General features: G+C 54.9%; 1 protein-coding gene across 1 annotated transcript in view; it reads right to left on the bottom strand.

The window, feature by feature from the left end:
• Positions 1-23046, bottom strand: part of PTPRS (protein tyrosine phosphatase receptor type S) — a 149422-nt gene that overhangs the window by 78807 nt on the left and 47569 nt on the right. The window contains exons 2-3 of the mRNA XM_079328149.1: positions 20709-20873; positions 627-772 (exon numbers count right to left, since the gene is read on the bottom strand). Of these exons, the coding sequence (XP_079184275.1) occupies positions 627-772; positions 20709-20796 (234 nt within the window). The 5' untranslated portion in view covers positions 20797-20873. The remainder of the gene's footprint in view (positions 1-626; positions 773-20708; positions 20874-23046) is intronic.

Below are 23046 nucleotides of genomic sequence, written 5' to 3'. Positions count from 1 at the left end.
CAGTGACGGGTGTGGGCTGAGCACAACTGAGGTGAAGGAGGACAAAACACACCAAAGGAAAACAAAATAAAAACCAGCCCCCCCATCCCTCCATCTGCAGGGGCAGCTGACAGCACAAAGCTCCTCTCAGCACACAGCTGCCTGGCAGGGCTGAGTCCCACAGCAAATTCCACAGGATGACCTCTCAGTCCTTGCTCCTCTGCTCTCATTTCTATCTAAACAATGCCAATTGCTTGGCTCTGGTTGCCAACAACTGCACTGTTTCCTCCAGACTGTCCCAGGATTAAAATGCTGAGCCATGGGTGGGTTTGAAAGGTACATTTACAGAGCTGAAGTACCACCAGCTTAGCTGGGGTTTCTCAGGAAAGCAGGAAGTTATATTATATCCCAGGAAAGGGAAAACCCAACTAAATTAAATAAAAAACTTCAATAACATAACCGAGCCAAGTTCTCTCTTGCTTTGGAACAAACTCAGCTGTTGACACGGCCAAGAGCTTGCATTTCACTCCTCCTGCTGTTAAAACTCCTCCCCTTCCAAATTTCCCTTTATTATCAGGTCTGAGAGTGGCAAAAGAGGAGCAGGGGCTGTTTTGTGTCAGCCACCAGGTTTCAAGGACATCTCTCACCTCAAACCTCTGAGAGTTCACTTTCTTCCCTTTCTTGTTCCAGGTGACCCTTGGCTTTGGGTCTCCAGTGGCTTGGCACACGAAGGAGGCCACCCCTCCTGACACACCAATCTGGTCCACAGGCTTTTTAATGAACACAGGGGGACCTTGAGGACAAAAAGGAAACATCATCAGTGGCAGTCACGAACACAAACTCTAATAAACACGGTTTGGAATTAATAGCAGTGTTGTTGCTGCTATTCTTAATGATCCCAGTTGAAATTAAACCTCTTGGCCTTTTTCAGAACAGCCTTTACCTCCATTTTACATATAAAGTAGCTCCAGCAGAAAATGATTAAGGGCCTGATCCTACAAAGAGATTTCAATGTTGCAAAGCCTCTTTTACTCCTGAAAAGTGGACTTTCAAATTGTTTTGTACAGGGGAAATTGCCCTTGCAAAACCTATCTAATGAACATCACCAAAAGCTGGTAGAGCTGAAAACAACACTTAGAAACAGTGAATTGCACTTCTCAGCTCCTTGGAATGGCCAAAACACCAGGGAATGGGGCAGAGTTACAGGAACAGAGCCAGGGAAGGGAGAAGGTGGGACAAGCACCATGACACAGCCAGAGCAGGACTTGCACAGAGAGATCCTGGGGCAGTGTGTGACTGAGGCTCCAGGATGTGAAACCCCTCGACTGTGGCACCTCTGCCTCCACCTGCAAGTCCTGCCCGAGGCCCCCAGGTACATTTACACAGGCCAGGTAAGTGACCTCTCAGAAAAGGCAATTTGGGAGTTGTGATGAGGGCTCAGCCACCCAGCTGTCAAACCCCAGAGCCTGCTCCCCTTCTGCACAGAATTCCTGCTGTGAGGAGGGAGCCAGGCTCTGCCCCACTCCTCTCCCAGGCAGCAGCAGTGCCTGGACACACACCCAGGGGCTGGGGCTGGGTTTGGGCCAGCCCAGCCCCAAACACCATCCCTGAGCCCAGAGCAGCTCTCCCTCAGCCCCTCTCTGATTTCCATCCCACTGCAAGGGTGGCAGGAGGCTGGGATGGGCTCCCTGACCAAGGGGCTGCTCAGAGGGGCCAGCAGTGTTTGTGCAGAGCCCACACTGCCCCCACCCTCTGGGAATCCTCCTTCCCTGCTCTAACCTGTTTTCCTTGCGCTGTTTCCTCTCATCTCGTTACTCTAAAATTTATTGAAATATTTAAATCACGAGGCCACAGCTGTGTTCAAATAAAATCACTCAGATCATAAAGTTGCCGTCTGTTTTCTTGAGAAGAGCAGAGCACGTGACTGAGATGTGTGCATTTATCCCTTCATGCTCAAGTCTATAAAATCAGATGCAAACAGCCTCCCCCAGGCCCGACAGGAGGGCAAACGGTGGCTGGGGAGAAATCTCCAGGGTCTTGTAGGGGTCGAAATCAAAAGGAAACCTTCTCCCCTGCCTGCCTGGAGTGGCCAGCAGTATATAAATAAAAGGCACTGAGCAAGCTCATGTGATGCAATCAAGCATTTGTTTCCATGCTGGAGGTAAATACAATTTGCTGGAGCTGTTTACGTCCCACCGAATGCTGTGTGTACAAAGCACCGCATTTATAAATACCCAGATCTATATTTAGAGGTCACAGTCGTCTTTGCAATGTTACTGCTAAAGGTTATCAAGCAAGTCCCACCGGAGGAACTGGCACTGGGGAAGTGTCTTCCATCTGAGAAAGGTAAAACCCAAACTTTGCTCTGGGCTAAAATATAAATGCTCACTCTGCCCCTGACTTCCTTCCTCCCCTCACCTCCGCTCGATATCTGAAGAGTTTGCAAAGTCAATTCTGAAGGTACAGCTAAAAACATCCAGGGCTTTTAAGAACACTTTATTGATGCAAGTTCATTTCCTAAAATAAAAGCCCCTAATAAACCTTAATGTCACGTATACATTTAAATGGGTGCAGGCTGCATGATGAGAGCTCAGCCGAGGAGAAAAACAAGGTTCTATTTTGGTCCTGAAGAAAGGGATGGTGCTCCAAAAGCCACTGAATTTGGAGCCATTGCTCAGAATCCCTTTTTGGGGTGTTGCCTCAGTGTGGGGTGCTGGGGAGCTGAGCTGTCCATGAGTGGGGGTTCTCCTGAGTTCCTGCCATTCCCAGCTGCCAGCAGGGACTCACTGCCAGACACGAGGAGCCAAACAAAAATCCGGAGAAAAACCCCCAACAAAAAATCCAAACTAAAATCCCCAACAAAAAATCCAAACTAAAACCACCCAACCTATTCAATTTTACTACTCACTTGGAAAATGGGTGAGAATCAGAGCTAAATTGTTGATTTGAAAATTGCCCGAGTGCTGAGCTGCAGATTTGATTCCTCCCCCCTCTTGCCTCTCCACCTCTGCACCCCCAGTCACTGCAGCACTTGTCTCCAGCCCACGCTGAGCACTGAACAGCCCTCTCCCTTTGGGGAGGAGAGAGCCAGAGGCAGCACTGGAGAGAGAACTGGAGAGAACTGGAGAGAGCCAGAGCCAGCACAGGCACTGGAGAGAACTGGAGAGAACTGGAGAGAGCCAGAGCCAGCACAGGCATGGTGCTGGTGATGCAGGGTGTTGGTGACCCAAGGTGTTGGTGACCCAGGGTGATGATGACCCAAGGTGCTGGTGATCCAAGATTTTGGTGATCCATGGTTTTGATGACCCAGGGTCCTGGTGACCCAAAACTGGAGCCCATCCCCTGTGCTGCCCAGACTGCCTCAGCTCTGCTGTGCCAGCCCAGCTCCAGGGGACTCACCTGGTGGGAGCTCAGCCCCAGCTCTGCACAGGGGACAAGGTGCCAGCTGAAACCCTCCCAACCACCTGAGGTGCTTCCCCTCGTCTGCTAAGGCTGCAGGACCGTGGCTTTAAATAAATAAATACAAATCAAAGAAACACATTTTCCAGACAACATACTGACAGTCCAGGGGATTTTATATCACTTTACCAGCCCTTCCTGACAGCTGAGAACGAGTCAGGTTTGGAAAGGCTCAGTCTGAGCTCCATCAGTCCAGCGGTCACAGAGATAATTTTCCCCCTTTCTCCACTTGCAAAGTAGAAAAACCCATTTTTTGTGCAGGATTAAAATAGAAATGGAAAAATCTGGAGCTTAAAAGAATTTTCCTACTACAAGAGGCTTCCTGCGGGGTCTGGGTCTCCAGAGGGAAGGTTGAAAAGACCAGAGGCTGCTGTGTACCTGTGATCCTGCTCCACAGCTTAATGGAAAGCCATCAATGCAAACCCAAGCTTTCACTGCTGCCCCCCACCCACACACTTCCCAAAAGCAACAAGCACCACTCAGGAGAGCTGTGGGAACAGAGAGAGATCCCTGCTGCATCCCCTGGGTGCAGGAACAGAGATCCCTCCTGCATCCCCTGGGCTACAGCTGCCCTGGCACACTGGGCTGCAGGTGAGAAGGGTGGGGGTCTCCTCCTCATGCCCCAGCCCACGGGTGGGGGCTGCACACCCAGGCAGCTCCTCACCAAACACACAGATGCTGCTGCCTCCTCTCCCCTCTCCTCCTTCCTTGTGACACCAAAGCAGGAAAAGTTCCTCAAACAGAGTCGTGTAAAACCAGCCAGCATCTCTCTGCTAAGGATCCAGGGATGGCACAACAGGCTGGAGAAGCTGGAGAGATGCAGTGGGGAGAAGGGGGGACATCTCAGCCTTTAGTCCCAGTGTCCCTGGGGAAGGGCTGCCAGGGTGAATCGGCAGTGATGGACGAGCAGCCAGGGAGACAGCCCGGCCACCATATGCCTGTCTGAGACACCAACAGCCAGAGCCAGGGCCAGCACAGAGAGCCCAGGGGTGCTGGGAGGGCTGGGAGACAGGCAGGGCAACAGACGATCCTCACATATCGCAGCTGACAGCTGATGGGAGCAGGGGCAGAAGGAGCAAGAGCCATTTGTGGATGTGCAGTGTCCCTGCCCTGCCCTCCCCACGCCTGCAGAGGCTCGGGTGGGCTGTGAACAGGAGCTGGGGTGGTCCAAGCAGCCCCCACAGGGATGGGGACACGTCCCCTTGCACTCACTGTCCTTAGGCTGGCCCCGCAGGAGCAGAGCATGGTCCCTGAGCAGTGCGGGGGGCTCTGTCCCCAGGCTGTCCCTGGGGGTGCAGAGGTGCCCCCGCATCCTCCTGACCCCCATTCCAACTCTGTCCCCTCACTCCAGCCCCACGGCAGGGACCTGGTGCTGAGCGCAGGTGCCAAACCTCACCCACCTCACCTGTGTGCTTCACACCCTCCCCTCCTGCTGCCCCAGGAGAGCAGCTCAACAAAGGGCTGCCAGGAAGACAAACCCTCTTGTTTTCCATCTGGCCCCAGAGCAGAGCAGCGGGAGCCTGCCTGAAAGGGCCCCTCGCCCACTGCGGCAGCAATCCACCCAGACAAAGAAAGGCAGCTACAAAACACGTCTTTTAGAAGGATTTTTCCCATTTTTGGAGCCCTGGTGCCCGCTGGCACCTCTGTGGAAGCCCACGAGGCACACAAAGCTCCAGCTCCTCCCTCGCTGGTGACTAACCCTCATTATCACAGCCGGGGCAGCAGCAGCTCTGCCCTGGCCGAGAGCTCGGGGGCTGCGGCTGCACGGCAGGAGCCCCATTTTCCGAGCGGGGGGCTCGATGGGACTCCCTGCACACGGGCAGAGTGTCCTCCTGCTCATGGACCTTCGGCAAACAGCCCCGGGGAGCTGAGCCCACATGGACAGGGGGCTGAGCCCCACACTGACAGGGAGCTGAGTCCCACATGGACAGGGGGCTGAGCCCCACACTGACAGGGAGCTGAGCCCCACACTGACAGGGAGCTGAGCCCACACTGACAGGGGGCTGAACCCACACTGACAGGGGGCTGAGCCCCACACTGACAGGGAGCTGAGCCCACATGGACAGGGGGCTGAGCCCCACACTGACAGGGAGCTGAGCCCCACACTGACAGGGAGCTGAGCCCACATGGACAGGGAGCTGAGCCCCACACTGACAGGGAGCTGAGCCCACACTGACAGGGAGCTGAGCCCACATGGACAGGGAGCTGAACCCCACACTGACAGGGAGCTGAGCCCACACTGACAGGGAGCTGAGCCCCACATTGACAGGGAGCTGAGCCCCACACTGACAGGGAGCTGAGCCCACACTGACAGGGAGCTGAGCCCACACTGACAGGGAGCTGAGCCCCACATTGACAGGGAGCTGAACCCCACATTGACAGGGAGCTGAGCCCACATTGACAGGGAGCTGAACCCACACTGACAGGGGGCTGAGCCCCACATGGACAGGGAGCTGAGCCCCACATTGACAGGGAGCTGAGCCCACATGGACAGGGAGCTGAGCCCCACACTGACAGGGAGCTGAGCCCACATTGACAGGGAGCTGAGCCCCACATTGACAGGGAGCTGAGCCCACATGGACAGGGAGCTGAGCCCCACATTGACAGGGAGCTGAGCCCACATGGACAGGGGGCTGAGCCCCACACTGACAGGGAGCTGAACCCCACATTGACAGGGAGCTGAACCCACATTGACAGGGAGCTGAGCCCCACATTGACAGGGAGCTGAGCCCACATGGACAGGGGGCTGAGCCCCACATTGACAGGGAGCTGAGCCCACACTGACAGGGGGCTGAGCCCCACATGGACAGGGAGCTGAGCCCACATGGACAGGGGGCTGAGCCCACACTGACAGGGGGCTGAGCCCCACATTGACAGGGAGCTGAGCCCCACATTGACAGGGAGCTGAGCCCACACTGACAGGGAGCTGAGCTCCACATTGACATAGAGCTGAGCCCACATGGACAGGGAGCTGAACCCACACTGACAGGGAGCTGAGCCCCACATTGACAGGGAGCTGAGCCCCACATTGACAGGGAGCTGAGCTCACACTGACAGGGAGCTGAGCCCACATGGACAGGGGGCTGAGCCCACACTGACAGGGAGCTGAACCCCACACTGACAGGGAGCTGAGCCCACATTGACAGGGAGCTGAGCCCACACTGACAGGGAGCTGAGCCCCACATTGACAGGGGGCTGAGCCCCACACTGACAGGGAGCTGAGCCCACACTGACAGGGAGCTGAGCCCCACATTGACAGGGGGCTGAGCCCCACACTGACAGGGAGCTGAGCCCCACATTGACAGGGAGCTGAGCCCACACTGACAGGGAGCTGAACCCCACATTGACAGGGAGCTGAGCCCACACGGACAGGGAGCTGAGCCCACATGGACAGGGAGCTGAGCCCACACTGACAGGGAGCTGAACCCCACATTGACAGGGAGCTGAGCCCCACACTGACAGGGAGCTGAACCCCACATTGACAGGGAGCTGAACCCACACTGACAGGGAGCTGAGCCCACATGGACAGGGAGCTGAGCCCCACATTGACAGGGAGCTGAACCCACACTGACAGGGAGCTGAGCCCACATGGACAGGGAGCTGAACCCCACATTGACAGGGAGCTGAGCCCACATTGACAGGGAGCTGAGCCCACATGGACAGGGAGCTGAGCCCACATTGACAGGGAGCTGAGCCCACATGGACAGGGAGCTGAGCCCCACATTGACAGGGAGCTGAACCCACATTGACAGGGAGCTGAGCCCACACTGACAGGGAGCTGAGCCCACACGGACAGGGAGCTGAGCCCACATGGACAGGGAGCTGAGCCCACACTGACAGGGAGCTGAACCCACACTGACAGGGGGCTGAGCCCACATGGACAGGGAGCTGAGCCCCACATTGACAGGGAGCTGAGCCCACATTGACAGGGAGCTGAACCCACATTGACAGGGAGCTGAGCCCCACATTGACAGGGAGCTGAGCCCACATGGACAGGGAGCTGAGCCCCACATTGACAGGGAGCTGAGCCCACATTGACATAGAGCTGAGCCCCACATTGACAGGGGGCTGAGCTCCACACTGACAGGGAGCTGAGCCCACATTGACATAGAGCTGAGCCCCACATTGACAGGGGGCTGAGCCCCACACTGACAGGGAGCTGAGCCCACATTGACATAGAGCTGAGCCCACACTGACAGGGAGCTGAGCCCACACTGACAGGGAGCTGAGCCCACATTGACATAGAGCTGAGCCCCACATTGACAGGGAGCTGAGCCCACATGGACAGGGAGCTGAGCCCCACATTGACAGGGAGCTGAGCCCACATTGACATAGAGCTGAGCCCCACATTGACAGGGGGCTGAGCTCCACACTGACAGGGAGCTGAGCCCACATTGACATAGAGCTGAGCCCCACATTGACAGGGGGCTGAGCCCCACACTGACAGGGAGCTGAGCCCACATTGACATAGAGCTGAGCCCACACTGACAGGGAGCTGAGCCCACACTGACAGGGAGCTGAGCCCACATTGACATAGAGCTGAGCCCACACTGACAGGGAGCTGAGCCCACACTGACAGGGAGCTGAGCCCCACATTGACAGGGAGCTGAGCCCACATGGACAGGGAGCTGAGCCCCACATTGACAGGGAGCTGAACCCACATTGACAGGGAGCTGAGCCCACACTGACAGGGAGCTGAGCCCACATGGACAGGGAGCTGAGCCCACATGGACAGGGAGCTGAACCCACACTGACAGGGAGCTGAGCCCCACATTGACAGGGAGCTGAACCCACATTGACAGGGAGCTGAGCCCACACTGACAGGGAGCTGAGCCCACATGGACAGGGAGCTGAGCCCACATGGACAGGGAGCTGAACCCACACTGACAGGGAGCTGAGCCCCACACTGACAGGGAGCTGAGCCCCACATTGACAGGGAGCTGAGCCCACACTGACAGGGAGCTGAGCCCACATGGACAGGGAGCTGAGCCCACACTGACAGGGAGCTGAGCCCCACATTGACAGGGAGCTGAACCCACATTGACAGGGAGCTGAGCCCACACTGACAGGGAGCTGAGCCCCACACTGACAGGGAGCTGAGCCCACATGGACAGGGAGCTGAGCCCACACTGACAGGGAGCTGAGCCCCACACTGACAGGGAGCTGAGCCCACATGGACAGGGAGCTGAACCCACACTGACAGGGAGCTGAGCCCACATGGACAGGGAGCTGAGCCCACATGGACAGGGAGCTGAGCCCACATGGACAGGGAGCTGAACCCCACATTGACATGGATCTGAACCCCACTTGGGGTCGTGTCCATGCTACATGAGAGGTGACACAACTTCTATTGCTCAAAACCACTCAGCAGAAGGAAATTCACCTTTTTGTGCACACGTACACATGCACCTCCACCTCTGAGAACAAAGGTAAAAGCTGAGACCATGAAGCCACTTTTGCTTTTAGTTGCACAGCCCAGCTCTCCTCAGGCTCCCCCATCCCCATAACTGGGATTCAGGTCTCTGGCTCTGGTGCAAACCCGGCTGACCTTGGGCACTCACCCTTCCCGTGCCTGAGGCTGCCACGAGGGGAGGTGACAGCCCCCATCCCTCACACCTCCTGCCTGTCCTGCTCTAGACCCACAGCAGCTTGGACAGGCACGGGCTGGGAGCAGGGCTGGGGACAGGGCTGGGGACAGAGCTGGGAACAGAGAACAGCCACAGCCCTGGGCAGTTGTGCTTTAACTCCTGTCCAGGAATGCAGGGCTGGGCTCCAGCCATGCCCCCAGGTCTGTCTGCTGCTCTAGGGAGCAGATTTACACATAGGGGCTGCTGAGCTCTGCCTGTACATGGAAATCTGTGCCCTGAACTGCAGCATGGGGATGGGAGAGCCAGAGGGACAGGGACAGACAGAGGAGCAGCTCTGTCACCCCAGGGGACAGGGAGATAAAATGGGGAGCAGAAGGTAGGAAGGATGGGAGAGTCAGTGGGAATGAGACATCAGTGGGATTCTTGGTGCTGACGTGTGCCAGGACTGGACTTTGATGATCCTTGAATATCCCTTCCAAGGCAGGATATTCCACGACTCTGTGCAAGAGAGCAAACTGGAGCAAACTGGAGAGGAGGGAGGTGTTCAAAGCCAGAGTGAGGAAGTGAAGATTGGATGGAGGAGATAAAGCACAGAGCAGATGAAAACAGGAGAGAGCAGCCAAATTTGAGACAGATGGAGAGTGGGGAGCGGGGATGCGCTGTTTGGAACGGGGCCGTGCTGGGGAGGGGGGAGCTGAGGCAGGGCTGGAGGCAAGCAGGAGAGCTCCAGAATTCACATTTTTCTTCAGGACAAGTGAGAAAGCTGCAAACTGGGAGAAGGACTGGGGAGGAGTCTCTATGGAGACACTCCACAAGATTGAGGACACCTCTTGGAGAGGTCCTGCAGAGACTCTGGGTGCCCTGAAATCCAGGGTTTTACTGACAGATTTTGCACTTTTTCTTTCTGAGGGCTGTTTCTCAGTGTCTCACAAATAAAATTAAAATGAGAGTTTTCTGACAGAACAAACAAACAGGGAGTGAATTATATTCCATTTCCCTGTCAATAACTTCTCCCCAACCCAGTCGTCTTATCATCATAAAAAGTCCATTAAGCAGTAATTGGGGAGGCAGGAGGAGGCAGGGCTGGGCTGGGGAACAGGAGCAGCCTGCTCCCCAACTGGCCTTTTCTGGGAAGGCAGACAGGATAATTATAGGCTTCAGATGGAGACTTCCTCCAACTGTCAGCAGCTCTTGGCTCCCTTCAGGGAGATGGGACTGGCAAGGTTGGGCAGAGCAGGGTAAAAAAAGATCAAGGATGTTTTTTTAGGAGTGAAACACTTCCACCTGGCTACTCCCCTGCTGCTGAGCCACCAAAGCCTTACCTGACTCAGAGAAGCTGGGCTAGCACAGGATGCAGCCTGTTTCCCTGTGGGCATGGGGCATGGCACCTGCAGGGTCACCAGCAGGAAGGATGGCACCAGCACAGGGGTTAACACACAGAAAATGGCGAGGAAGATGAAGAACTCTTGGAATGCACCTTCAGTGCACTGGATGTCCAACAGCCCCTGTGCCAGCTGCCCCTCTCCCCTTGGCCAGGATGAGGCAGCAGTTGTCACTCAAGGCTGTGCTTTGGTCATTTGGGGATCTGGCACATCCTTTGAGCTCTGTGCAGGGCACTGGGACCAGGCCTTTGGAAGGGAGGCACGAGCCTGCAGCACTGAGGCAGGAGGACACTCAGGCGACCAGAAATCTGTTCCTAGCTCCACATCCAAGGTGAGAGGAACCTCATTATCCTGCCTGCTGGAGGGGAAGCATAATCCTTCCTTCTGGTCTGTTTGAACTGCTGCTTTTCAGGGATGGGGCTGCTCCTTATCACATGGGAGCAGCAGCTGGGATGAAGTCATCCCCTTCCCACAGGACCCCCCAGGCTCCCCCTGCACATCCCTGTGCATGGAAAGGATCCACCTCTGTCCCTGGCAGGAAGGATGAGTCCCAGCTCCAGTGCTGGCACTTGGCACAGCCCAGCAGAGCATTCTCCCAGCTGTGATTTATGCTGGGATTTAGGGACAGGGCACGTGTAGTGACACTCACAGGATGGAAACTGCTCCCTGGGATGGGACAGGGCCCTGGGGCCATTCCACAAAGGCTCAGTCTCCCCACCTCCCCTCCCTCACCCATCCTGGTGGGCAGCAGGGCAGGGCCAACTGCTGCTCTCAGCTTCCACCCTCTCCTGGTACCCTCCAACCCCAGGGCCAAGCAGTGACTTGGTGGGAATGCAGGTGGACCTCTGGCCAGGATCCTCCTTCACCTTCTGGCCCTACAGGAGGAGGTTTCTGCTTGTGTGAAGATGAGCAGTGCTGCAATGGAGGATGGCAGCCCAGGATCAGCCAGCAGGACCCCGGGGCACTCCCAGCAGCTGCAGCAGCATCTCATCCCAGATCTGTCCACACGTCCCATAACAGGGCATAACAACCCAGAGCAGGGGCAGAGACCCAAGGAGCTGTCCAGGCAGCTTAATAAGGGCCCCTTGTCCATCACTGACAGCAATCCCAGGTTGTTTGCAAGCAGCAGCTGGAGGCAGGAGCTCTTCCTGCCCTTGCCATATCGCTCAGACAGCTTCTCCTCCAGCCATGTCATCGATATTGGCATCCTGGAGCAGCCTGATTCACCACCCACCTAGAAAAGACACAGCTAAAAAGGATTTGGCTCTTTGCTCAACTTCCACTGCTCTGTTTGAGTCACTGAAGAGGCAGAGTCCACAGGGGATACCAGAACACGGAAAATCATTTCCTGCGGGACGAGCCTGCAAGAAGCAGAAGCTTAACGAGCCCAGACCCAGCTGCCAGGGGCAATGCCAACTGAATCCAGCCCAGGCATGGTCCTGAGCCTCTGCAAAGTGACAGCACAGTCAGCAGCAGGGGAAAACCAACTGCTGCAAGCTTAGGGTCCTGGGGCTGGATCCAGGGTGGGATCAGGGAGAGCAGCTCCAAACCTGCTCAGGGACACAGAGCTCTGCACACACAGGGAGGAGATCCTGCCCTGCCCAGCAGCTCAGCAGGACCCCAGCCAGGCTCTGACACTTCTGGGGATGAAAGACACACCAGGCACATAAGAGATGTCTGATAAAGCTCTGCTCTCTTACTCTGTAAATAAAAGCTGGATTACTTCCACTTACTGCTTCTCTCCTTCAGGCAAGAGGAGGAGGCTCTTGGTCTACAGGAGCAGGGCAAGGTGCAATTCCTAGAGCCCAGAATTGGGAGTGTTTTAAAAAGATCTTTACACCATTGCTATCTGACTTCTGGTGAGACACTCCAGCCCACGCTTTCCGTGGAACTAAAGGAGATTCTGGATAGACAAGCTTGAAACACCTGGGTGTAAACAGTAAATTATGATGATATTATGAGCCTGCACTGCTTATTGAAGCTGGGATGTGGAGGGAGCTCAAGACAGGAGATCTCAAAAACCAGAAACCAAGACCTAATAAAGGCATGACTAATGGATGAGCATAACCTGCAGCACAGATGAACTTCGACTCTTACCACACGAGTCATTGCAATTTCTGTCTCTGAACCACACTGCTCATCATTCAGATTTGTAGTGGGAACATCAACACAAAAGAATCAAAAAAAGGAGACTTCAGCAACAGTGCTGAGAACTGACAGCAGTGGGAATGAGATGAATTCAGCTTTGGGACAACTAGAGACTCAGTGAGCCAGAAAATGATACAGGATGTGAATGAGAGAGAAATGGAAACATGGAAAAGCAGCAGCCACGCCTTAAATTTGTCTGTCAAAGGCAGTAATTGAGGAAGGTGAGCTTTTCTGGAGAGGGATAGCTGTTCATGTCTGACACTGCCAAGGAATGCCTTTGTACCAGGATGCTGCCCTGCATCCCTCTCCCTGTCATTCCCTCAAGTGGCAGCTGCTGGAAGGAATCACAAGTAGCAGATCTCAGAAGAAAAGGGGTGTATCACACCACTCATACAGCAAAAACTGCACAAACCCCCTCAAAACCAAGCAGGTCCTCCCCAAAAAGACAGACAAAGGAAAATGCAGCTGGAGGATCCTCCTGGCTGCCTGGGACATCACTGGAACCAGTCCCAAGGTGATCTGTAAGACCTGAATGGAAAAAACCTTACACCACCTTTTCAGAAATTCATCCAAACAAATCAAAGTCCAGGCTAAAGATCTGTAAGTGTTGGCACTCCGAGCAGCATGCTCAGACCAATTTATGAATAAATCCATGGATTCCAATGGAGGTGAGGGAGGATGAGGACACAGTCAAATTAATTTGACTTTATTAATTAAGAAAACCACCAAGTTTCATCACCCCACCACTCTTTAGAGCTTGTGTGAGAGTGGGGGGAGCTATGCTCATTAATTATGCAGAAAATGCAAAACTATCATCCTCTGAATGAGTTTAAAATAAGGAGAAACCCTTTCAGAATGGGGAGAAATTACTCCCCAAGGCAGCTGAAATTTCTCTAGCAACTTCAAAGGACAATAAATTATTCAAATCACTCGCGCCACTCGCACGCTCTCTCACTCTCTCCCCTTCTCAATTTTATGCTCCTGAGTCAATTAAAGATTTGGAGGACTCGGAGAAACTTTGTAGAATGCTAAACCAGTTGCAGCTCCTTCTATTTATTTTTTCCTTCTTTAAAGCTTTGCTTTTCCTCTCGGCTCCAAAGGAAGCAGCAATGACTGGGTGCATTGCAGATGAAACGCGCGGCGCCGGCTCCACTGAACCTTTCATGTCTGCAAGCACAGGACAGGACAGGCTCAGGCTGCTGTGAAACAGGGCAGCCAGAGTCCCTCCTGTCAATGCTCTAAATCATTCATCCCACTATCCCCCTTCAAAGTCAAAGCTGCAGACATCCAAAATACATTTATTTATACTGCTCTCTCCTGGCTCTCCTCAGGTCTGGGTGAGCTGTGAGCGCTGCCACATCCTCAGCTCTGGCTGTCCTGGGGCTGGCAGGGGGAGAGCTGGGCTGGGGTAACCAGACCAGGGCTGTTAACCAAACCAGGAGTGCTAACCAAACCAGGGCTGTTAACCAAACCAGGGCTGCTAACCAAACCAGGGCTGTTAACCAAACCAGGAGTGCTCACCAAACCAGGGCTGTTAACCAAACCAGGAGTGCTCACCAGACCAGGGCTGCTAACCAAACCAGGAGTGCTCACTAAACCAGGGCTGCTAACCAAACCAGGGCTGCTAACCAAACCAGGGCTGTTAACCAAACCAGGAGTGCTCACCAAACCAGGGCTGTTAACCAAACCAGGGCTGCTAACCAAACCAGGACTGCTAACTAAACCAGGGCTGTTAACCAAACCAGGGCTGCTAACCAAACCAGGGCTGCTAACCAAACCAGGGCTGTTAACCAAACCAGGAGTGCTCACCAAACCAGGGCTGCTAACCAAACCAGGGCTGCTAACCAAACCAGGGCTGTTAACCAAACCAGGAGTGCTCACCAAACCAGGGCTACTCATCAAACCAGAACTGCTAACCAATCCAGGCTGGGCTAACCAAACCAGGGTGGGTTAACCAAACCAGAACTGCTAACCAAACCAAGGCTACTCATCAAACCAGAACTGCTAACCAAACCAGGCTGGGATAACCAAACCAGGCTGGGGTAACTAAACCAGAACTGCTGAGACAACAGCCCCACAGGAGAAGCCCCTGCTGCAAGCAGCAAATCCAGGCAAGCAGAGGGAGGGCTGGAAGGTGCAGGCACAGAGTGAGGTGCTCCTGAGCCCTGGCCTGCAGCCCTGGCTGCCTCCTTGCACACAGCAGATGGTGTAAAACGTGATTATTTTCATGAACTTTAACAATCCCCCAAAAATGAAAGGCAGCTGCGGTGCATGGAACATCACAGCTTTCTAAGGTGGGAACTGGGACCAATTATGTTGCAAGAGAACATCCTTGACTGGAGGGGAAGAGTGGCACAGAGTAAATAAAACTGTTCTTGGGAGCTGGTGCCTCAGAGGGCAGCTGGGGCCCAGATTCCATCCCACGCACGCAGGAGCCACATTCCTCTGCTCGGCCGTCCTTGAAAACCACTCCTGCCTTCTAAGAATAATGCTGGGCTTGCCAGGCCACAGGCAGCAGGGATCCCTCAAGATTCCCTTCAGTGGCCCACGAGATTTGTACTGAGCTGCTGTGGAAATGACCAGGAGCACAGACCCTGGCAGACAGAGCAAGCCTGGTGTGACCCGGGCTGGGAGAGACCCCGAGTGACCCTGTCCTGCCTGGCAGCAGGGGCAAGAACTGTGCAAGTGCAAAGTCAGAAAGGGAGAAGTCTTGGCTCCTTGGCAAAGCCTGACACAGAGGAACAGCCCCAGATTTGGCATCCAGGTAGGAGACAGACATTTCCTCCATCCCAATCCTCTGCAGGTGACATTTTCACACAAGCCACTTGTTTACACAACAAACAGATGCTCTTTTCCCCTAACTTAACCATCTAATGAAGCTGAGCAGAAAGAGCCTCTGGCAGGGAAAAGATCCTTCACCAGGAGACACCCATGGCTGGGACCCAAACTCCGTGGCTGCTGCTGTCCCCAGGGCTCCTCAGAGAGATAATTGAAGGAGAATCCACAGTGTAGGGCACAGCTGAGACTGGGAAGTGACAGCCCCCCCTGCCCCCAGGATGCTCTTTCAGCACATGATTTATTTCCTTCTGGGTTCTATGGAAGACACAAACTTTCCAATTTGAGTTATCTTAAGAAAGAAAAAGAAAAGAAAGACAAAAAGAAAAGAGATACATCACTTGATGCAGTCAGGCAAGGTTTAATTTAATCAGGCACTTAAACAAGGTGACATAGAAGCTTAATTCAGTGTCCTTGAGTGAGACAACAACCAGCCCAGAAGCCTCAGCAAGATCTCAGCTGGCAGACGGGGAAAGCAGCAAAGGAAAGGGCAGAGCAGCAGCAAGGACAGGGAGGTGTCCCCTGGCTACAGAGGCAACTGGTGCACAGAACAGGAGCAGCAGCTGGTCTGGGCAGGGAAGCAGTGACCTCTGCTTGTGCAGGATTCACTGATCTCTGCCTGTTCAGGATTCAGGGATCTCTGCCTGTTCAGGATTGTTCCCTCTCCTGGGCAGCTCCCACCTCAAACACTCCCAGCTGGAGCAGCTTTCCCCCACCATGGAGACATTTCCTTCCCACTACATCCACCTGAGGTGTCCATCAAGACTGAGATGGACTCTGCTCGATGTTCATTCCCCTCTCACCTGACAGACAGACCTCTCACCTGACAGACAGACCTCTCACTGTCTGGGCCAGCAGCAGCTCAAAGCCTGGCCCTGCAGAGCTGCAAGCTGGGGCTGAGAGCACGGCAGGGACCCTTCAGGAGAGGAACAGGTACACCTGAGGGCTGGGACTGGATCTCAGGAGCTCAAACAAGGCAGCAGCTCCCAGCACAGCCTGAACAGACCTGGAGGAGCTGCTCTCCCATCCCAGCCCAGGTTCCTGCCATCTCCAGGATCCCACGTGCTGCAAGCCTGGCTGTGGCTCTGCTGGCCCCAGGGATGTCACCAGCCCCCCTCCCCTGAGTTACTGTGCTCTGCAAATTAATGATGGAGCACGGGCAATTAAAAGGGAAGGAAGCCAGGGTAATGCATCATAAAAGGGGCTTTATTCTTTTATTTTGTCAATTGCAATTTAGATTTAATTATTTATGGTAATACTTCAGAGTGTGCTAGTAAGGGTTCTACACCGTGATTTATAGAAGGAAGGAATTGTAAGCAATAAGTAATGTTCCCTGCCCTTAAATCTTTGCTGGGGTGGAGAGAGCCACGCACCAGCCTTCTGTGTATGCAAAGTGCCAATTAGCAAAGTGCTATTGTAAAACACAAAGGTTTAATCAATGAGAAAAATCCACTTGAAAACAGCGAGCATGCTGATTCCAGTCAGAGAAACAGCCACATTTCCATGCAGTAAATGGCATTTATGGGCAGCTGAGGAGCCCTTGGAGCAGGGCTGGGGCTGCCTGGGGGCAGGGGAGGGCAGGGGGCCTGAGGGGGACCTGAGCACTGCCCAAAGCAGCAGGGCAGGGGCAGGGACAGGAACAGCTCCTGCCCAAGAGGCTGGGTCTGTGCACAATGAGAGGTTTGGGGTGCTTTAGGATCACACAGTGAGAGGTTTGGGGTGCTTTAGGATCACACAGTGAGAGGTTTGGGGTGCTTTAGGATCACACAGTGAGAGGTTTGGGGTGCTTTAGGATCACAGTGAGAGGTTTGGGGTGCTTTAGGGTCACACAGTGACAGGTTTGGGGTGCTTTAGGGTCACAGTGAGAGGTTTGGGGTGCTTTAGGGTCACACAGTGACAGGTTTGGGGTGCTTTAGGGTCACACAGTGAGAGGTTTGGGGTGCTTTAGGATCACAGTGAGAGGTTTGGGGTGCTTTAGGATCACACAGTGACAGGTTTGGGGTGCTTTAGGATCACAGTGAGAGGTTTGGGGTGCTTTAGGATCACACAGTGACAGGTTTGGGGTGCTTTAGGGTCACAGTGAGAGGTTTGGGGTGCTCCCCACAGAAGGCTCATGGCTCAGGCTGGTGTGTGATCAGGAAGCAGCAAGGCTTGGTGTTGTGCCCAGCTCCATCAGCAATTTGGGAACTGTTCCTCTCCCTGGACTCTGTCTGTCTCTGCTGCCTGGTTTCCTCTCAGCTCCAAGGGCACATTTGGCTGTGTAGCTCCTGGGGAGCTCCCCCAACTTCCTGCAATGCCAACTCCTGCTACTCACAAACAGCAGAATCCTTAGAAAAGGATAATACATTCAATTTAATGACACCACTGAAAATCGTCATGGAATTTGCAATTTCCAGTTCCATGGCTGCCTTTGACCATATGGAAGAAACAAAGAACATGTCCATATGCAACCAAAGAAAAAGAGAAAGAACATGTCTGTGTCACACCTTTCAATTATTGTTCTCCTCAGATTCTCAGGGAGGAACAGCAGGCAGAAAGTAGTGTGGTGCTTTGGGTTTTTAATTTAAATGGCAGTTTCCTTTAAATAGAATGCTCCTGCCACAGAAAGATTTAAATCACTGACTGAGATCAATTAGCCTCGGAAACAAGGGAAGTATTTTAATGGTCCTTTGATTGCAGAGGCCACAGCTCCCCCAGAGCTGTGCTGGGAGAGGAGCAGGGCCCAGCTCAGCCCAGCTCTGCTGCACTGGGGCTGCTCCCTGCAGAGCCCTCCCAAAGGCAGAATCCCATGGAAATCCCAAAAGCAGAACCCCAGGGCAATCCCAAAGGCAGAACCCCAGAGCTCCCCCAAATGCAGAACCCCAGGGCAATCCCAAAGGCAGAACCCCAGAGCTCCCCCAAATGCAGAACCCCAGGGCAATCCCAAAGGCAGAACCCCAGAGCTCCCCCAAAGGCAGAATCTCAGGGCTCCCCCAAATACAGAACCCTCCCAAATGCAGAACCCCAGGGAAATCCCAAAGGCAGAACCCCAAATGCAGAACCCCAGGGCTCCCCCAAATGCAGAAGCCCATGGAAATCCCAAATGCAGAAGCCCAGGGCAATCCCAAATGCAGAACCCCAAAAGCAGAGCCCCAGGGCTCCCCGCCTCCAGCCCAGTGCTCCCAGGGGCTGCAGGCCTGGGGTGAATTAGGGCAGGAAATGGGGTCAGCCCCTGGCCAGCACAGGCAGGTGGAAGCTGGCCAAGGGATTAGAGGGATGTGGCAGGGCCAGGGCCAGCTGGTGGCAGTGGCAGTGTCAGAGCAGGGCCAGCCCCTCACGGCTGTGGCACACAGGGCTGGCTGGGGACCACCACGGCCCTGCCAGGAGCCCCTGCAAAGGCAGAACCCTCAGCTCAGTGCCCACTCAGCCTCCCCAGGCAGCCAGAACAGCCCCAGGCAGCTCAGACAGCAGTTCCAGGGAGCAGCCCCAAGGGCACAGGGCAGGGAGCTGCTGCCAACAGGAGACACAACAGCTGGCCCAACATCTGCACTGCAGGCAGGTGAGAGCAGCCTGGCCCAGAAACCTGCAAAGATCCTGCATGGGCATCTGTGAGCAGCCAGAGGGAAACTGCACAAACCCTCCCAGCCCAGGATCCAAGGACACTGCAGAACCACAGGAGAGGGAAACTTGGCTGCAAGCAGCAAGGAGTCTGCAGAGAGGGACAGATTTCAGCAGGGCTCAGGGCACAGCTCTGCTGCACTGTCTGACCAGCACAGCCCCCCTGAGGACACATTTCCACAAAAGGCTCCATGGAATCATGAGCAAACCTCTCCCCAAAGATGAGGGACAGACAGATGTTCATTCCTTCCCAGAAAAATGAAAAGCAGAAAACTGAGGCCACACAGATCTGGAGACTCTGCTGTGCCCACAGCCAGCACTGAGCACAGGCTGCACACTCAGCATTCAAATGGTCCCAGTTCCACAGGTGTCACTGGGGATGGGTCAGGGCTCTGCTTACACAGAGAGGCTGCAGAGCTGCCCCTGAACCCTCCCTCCACACCTGCAGAGCTGCAGCTCCTTTGTGAACTGATTTTACCTGTGTTGTCACAGGAAACCAGCTGCAAGAACAAGACCCTGACTCAGATCCCCACTGACTCCCCACTCCTGACCCACTGCACAAAGAGAATGGAGGTGGCCAGGACCCACTTTCACAAGCCAGCAGAGCCACCCTGAGCCCGCAGAGCAGTCCCCACCAGCTCTGGGTGCTCACAAGACCTGCAGAGCATTGGCTCCAACACCAGAGTAGGAGCTGGATAAACCCTTGGGCAAAGGCTCCTGGCAGCCCCTGCCCTGCTGCTGCTCAGACAGCTCAGACCAAAGCTCTGTGTCTGTCTGTCTGTCTGTCTGGACACCAGTGTCCATCTGAGGTGCAGACTGACCCAGAGCCAACACTTCACCCCAGCATGAATCTCCCAGAGCCCAGCTCACTTGCCAGGCTTACAAAACAAAAAATAATAAAAGAAAACATTATCTTTGTGCACGAGTGTTTGTCTCTGCAAAGAGGGATTAAGCATGAACCCATCAAAACTCAGGAGAGAGGCAAGGGCAAGCACAGCCCCACTTGCCTGCTGCAGGGAGGACAGGAAGCATCGTTCCAAAAACATCTTCAGCAACAAAAGGTTGTGGATCTGTTCAATCCCTGCAGACTCCTCATCACAATAAACCCTGATAAGGAACGATTACAGGCAGAGCTGTCAGGGGCTGCACTGACCACACAGCCCTCTCACCAGCTTCAAGCAGCTTTGCTGGGGAGGCAAAAACCTCATAATTTAATCAGCCTGGAAAAGTCTGCTCCCCACTGATCCCAAGCGATCAGCCCTCATGTCGAAGGAACATTACATTCGAGTCACTGAAGATTTTCACTTTTTTTTTTCCTTCCTCTTTTCATTTTTTAAAGCAGGAATTGAAAGGCAGCAAAGATAAAAAACTGTGTTGAACTGGAGCTGGTTCACTCAGGGGAAGGAGAAACATAATACTCTTTCTTGAAATGCTGTTTGGAACCCAGCCCCAGGAAGGAACACGTGTGACACCCTGGAAGGCAGGAGCAGGACACAGCCATAGGGGAGAGCTGGGACAGAGGGGGCTGGGAGAAGGTGGGGAGCTCCCTCCCCTCCCTCCAGCCCCTTGGCAGCCTTGGGGACAGCCCAAAACCCAGAGCAGGCTGTGAGAGCCAGCTGCCCTGTGTCCCTCCCTGCGGGTGGGAGCAAGGGGAGGCGCTGGGGGAGTTGGGGGAGCTGGGACAAGAGTGAGACAGGAGCAGGGGCACAGCAGCACTTACTTTCAGCAAGGCAGTCCACCAGCAGCACGGAGAGCAGGCTGAGCAGCGAGAGCAGCCAGGACATTCCAGGGCTGGGAAGGATCCTCATCCTCTGCAAAGGCCTCGGCCCCGGCCGGGGGCTCCGGCTCAGCGGCAGCGGCGGCGACTCCCCAGCCTGGTCAGCACCTGTGGGGCACAAAGGGACACTCTGAGGGGCAGGGCCTGGCCACAGCCCCAGCACAGACCAAGGGTGACACTGGGCACCCACCCAGTGCCCGGGGCAGCCCCAATCCATGGGGAGAGTCAAAGATCATCACTGGGGAGAGCCCCAACCATGGGGTCAGCCCAAACCCATGGCAGAGCCCAAATCCATGGGCACAGCCCAAATCCATGGCAGAGCCCCAATCCGTGGGCACAGCCCAAATCCATGGCAGAGCCCAAATCCATGGTTTAAGCCAAGCTCCACAGACAGAAGCCAAGTCCATGTGTTAAGTCCCATTCCACGGGTTAAGCCCAGCTCCACGGGTTAAGCCCAGCTCCATGATGGTGCTCCATTTCCCCACTCACACCACCCAGAGGACCTGAGTTACTGAGCTGCACAAAACTGGATGGGAGCTCCTGGAGCAGGGGCTGCCACAGCTGATCCTGTTGGACTGAGCCAAGGCAGCCTGCACAGAGCTGGGAGGGGGTTTCTCCTGCACAGAGCTGGGAGGGGGTTCCCCTGCACAGAGCTGGGAGGGGGTTCCTCCTGCACAGAGCTGGGAGGGGGTTCCCCTGCACAGAGCTGGGAGGGGGTTCCTCCTGCACGGAGCTGGGAGGGGGTTCCTCCTGCACAGAGCTGGGAGGGGGTTCCTCCTGCACAGAGCTGGGAGGGGGTTCCCCTGCACAGAGCTGGGAGGGGGTTCCTCCTGCACAGAGCTGGGAGGGGGTTCCCCCTGCCCGGAGCTGGGAGGGGGTTCCCCCTGCCCAGCCCTGCCCTGGCACAGCAGAAGGAGCAGCAGCAGCAGCAGCAGCAGCAGGGCTGTGGCAGGGAGATCCAGCTCATGATTTCCATGGGGGCAGCTCCTGGCCCCAAGGGAGCTCCCTGCTCACAGCTCCACTCTGATCCCTGCACTCTGTGCGAGCTGCAGTGGCTCCAGGGCAGCCCAGCTCTCAGCCCAGCCCTGAGCCAAGGCTGCCAAACCCTCCCAGGCACAGGGGTTGGCCCCAGCAGGGCTGCAGTGAGGGGGAGCTGCAGGCACAGGCTGCTGCAAGGGTGGGCAGCAGGGTCCAGGCACAGCTCGGGGATAATGGGCCAGAGCCCAAGGACGCCCAGAGCTGGCAGATCCCTTCCCTTCCTTACTCCAATTAGAAATCAAACCCAGGGTTTATCACCTTTGGAGGAGAGCCAGGTAGGAGATATTGTGCAATGATCAAAGGCTTTGAAAGGACTAAGGGGATAGTGAGGCTGTTTAAGCTTCTGACACACATCGGGGTGGGAGGCCGTGGGGACAGGCACTGTGAAGGGGCATTTTAATCTTTTTCTGTCCCATTAACTCTCCAAGGCTGAACTGTGCAGAATTAAAAGAAAAGCCAGGATAAACAAGAAGTCCCCATATGTACTCAGCCCCAAAGAACAACTTTTCAGAGAGAAGCTTTGGGCTTGCACTTTGAGGATTAAAAAGCCTCTGCTGTGTGCTCTGTGCTAGCCCAGATCCACCGTGTTCAGCGCTGGCTCACGAGAAACCAGCACAAAACTGAAACAAAAAAGAGAAAAATCTGAATCTTGTCGCTGGGAATCTCTTCAAATGTTTGCTCTAGACACACTTAGAGAAGCACAGAGAGGCTGCAGCCAGCCCCAGTGCAGGATCACAGGGTTCCAGGGCACAGAGGATGTGCTGGGGTTTCTTTTGTTGCTGTCGGGGGCGAGCAGAGTGTCGTGAATGGCTGTGATAGGAACTGTTAATTAAACTGGGGCTGTGGCACCGGTGCCAGCACAGCAAATGGAGCTGTGCTGCAGCTCCTGGCTCTCCCTCCCTCCTCCTTCAGTCCCTGTTCCCACCAGCAAGGCTGCTGCTGGAGACAGCAAGAATCCACCCCACTATTTCAGGTGCCTGGATTAAATAAAATCCAACAAACCACGCTGGCTCAGCCACCATTTCAGGAACTCTCATTTTTCTTTATCAGAGCAATACATCCACCCCTGCCAGTGCCAAAAATGCCACCAACCATCTCCCCAAACACCAAAGATCCTGCACAGCTCCCTGGAGTCCCCAGAGCCCCCCAGGATGGAGCTGAAGGCAGAGAACCAAATGTCAGGGAAATGTTCTGCCTCCTCCAGAGAGAGGAGCTTTTCATGGCTCATCATGATGGAGAAGGT

Source organism: Erithacus rubecula (genome assembly GCF_903797595.1).
Source record: "Erithacus rubecula genome assembly, chromosome: 28".
NCBI lineage: Eukaryota > Metazoa > Chordata > Aves > Passeriformes > Muscicapidae > Erithacus > Erithacus rubecula.
This window is presented reverse-complemented; position numbering and strand designations above follow the sequence as displayed.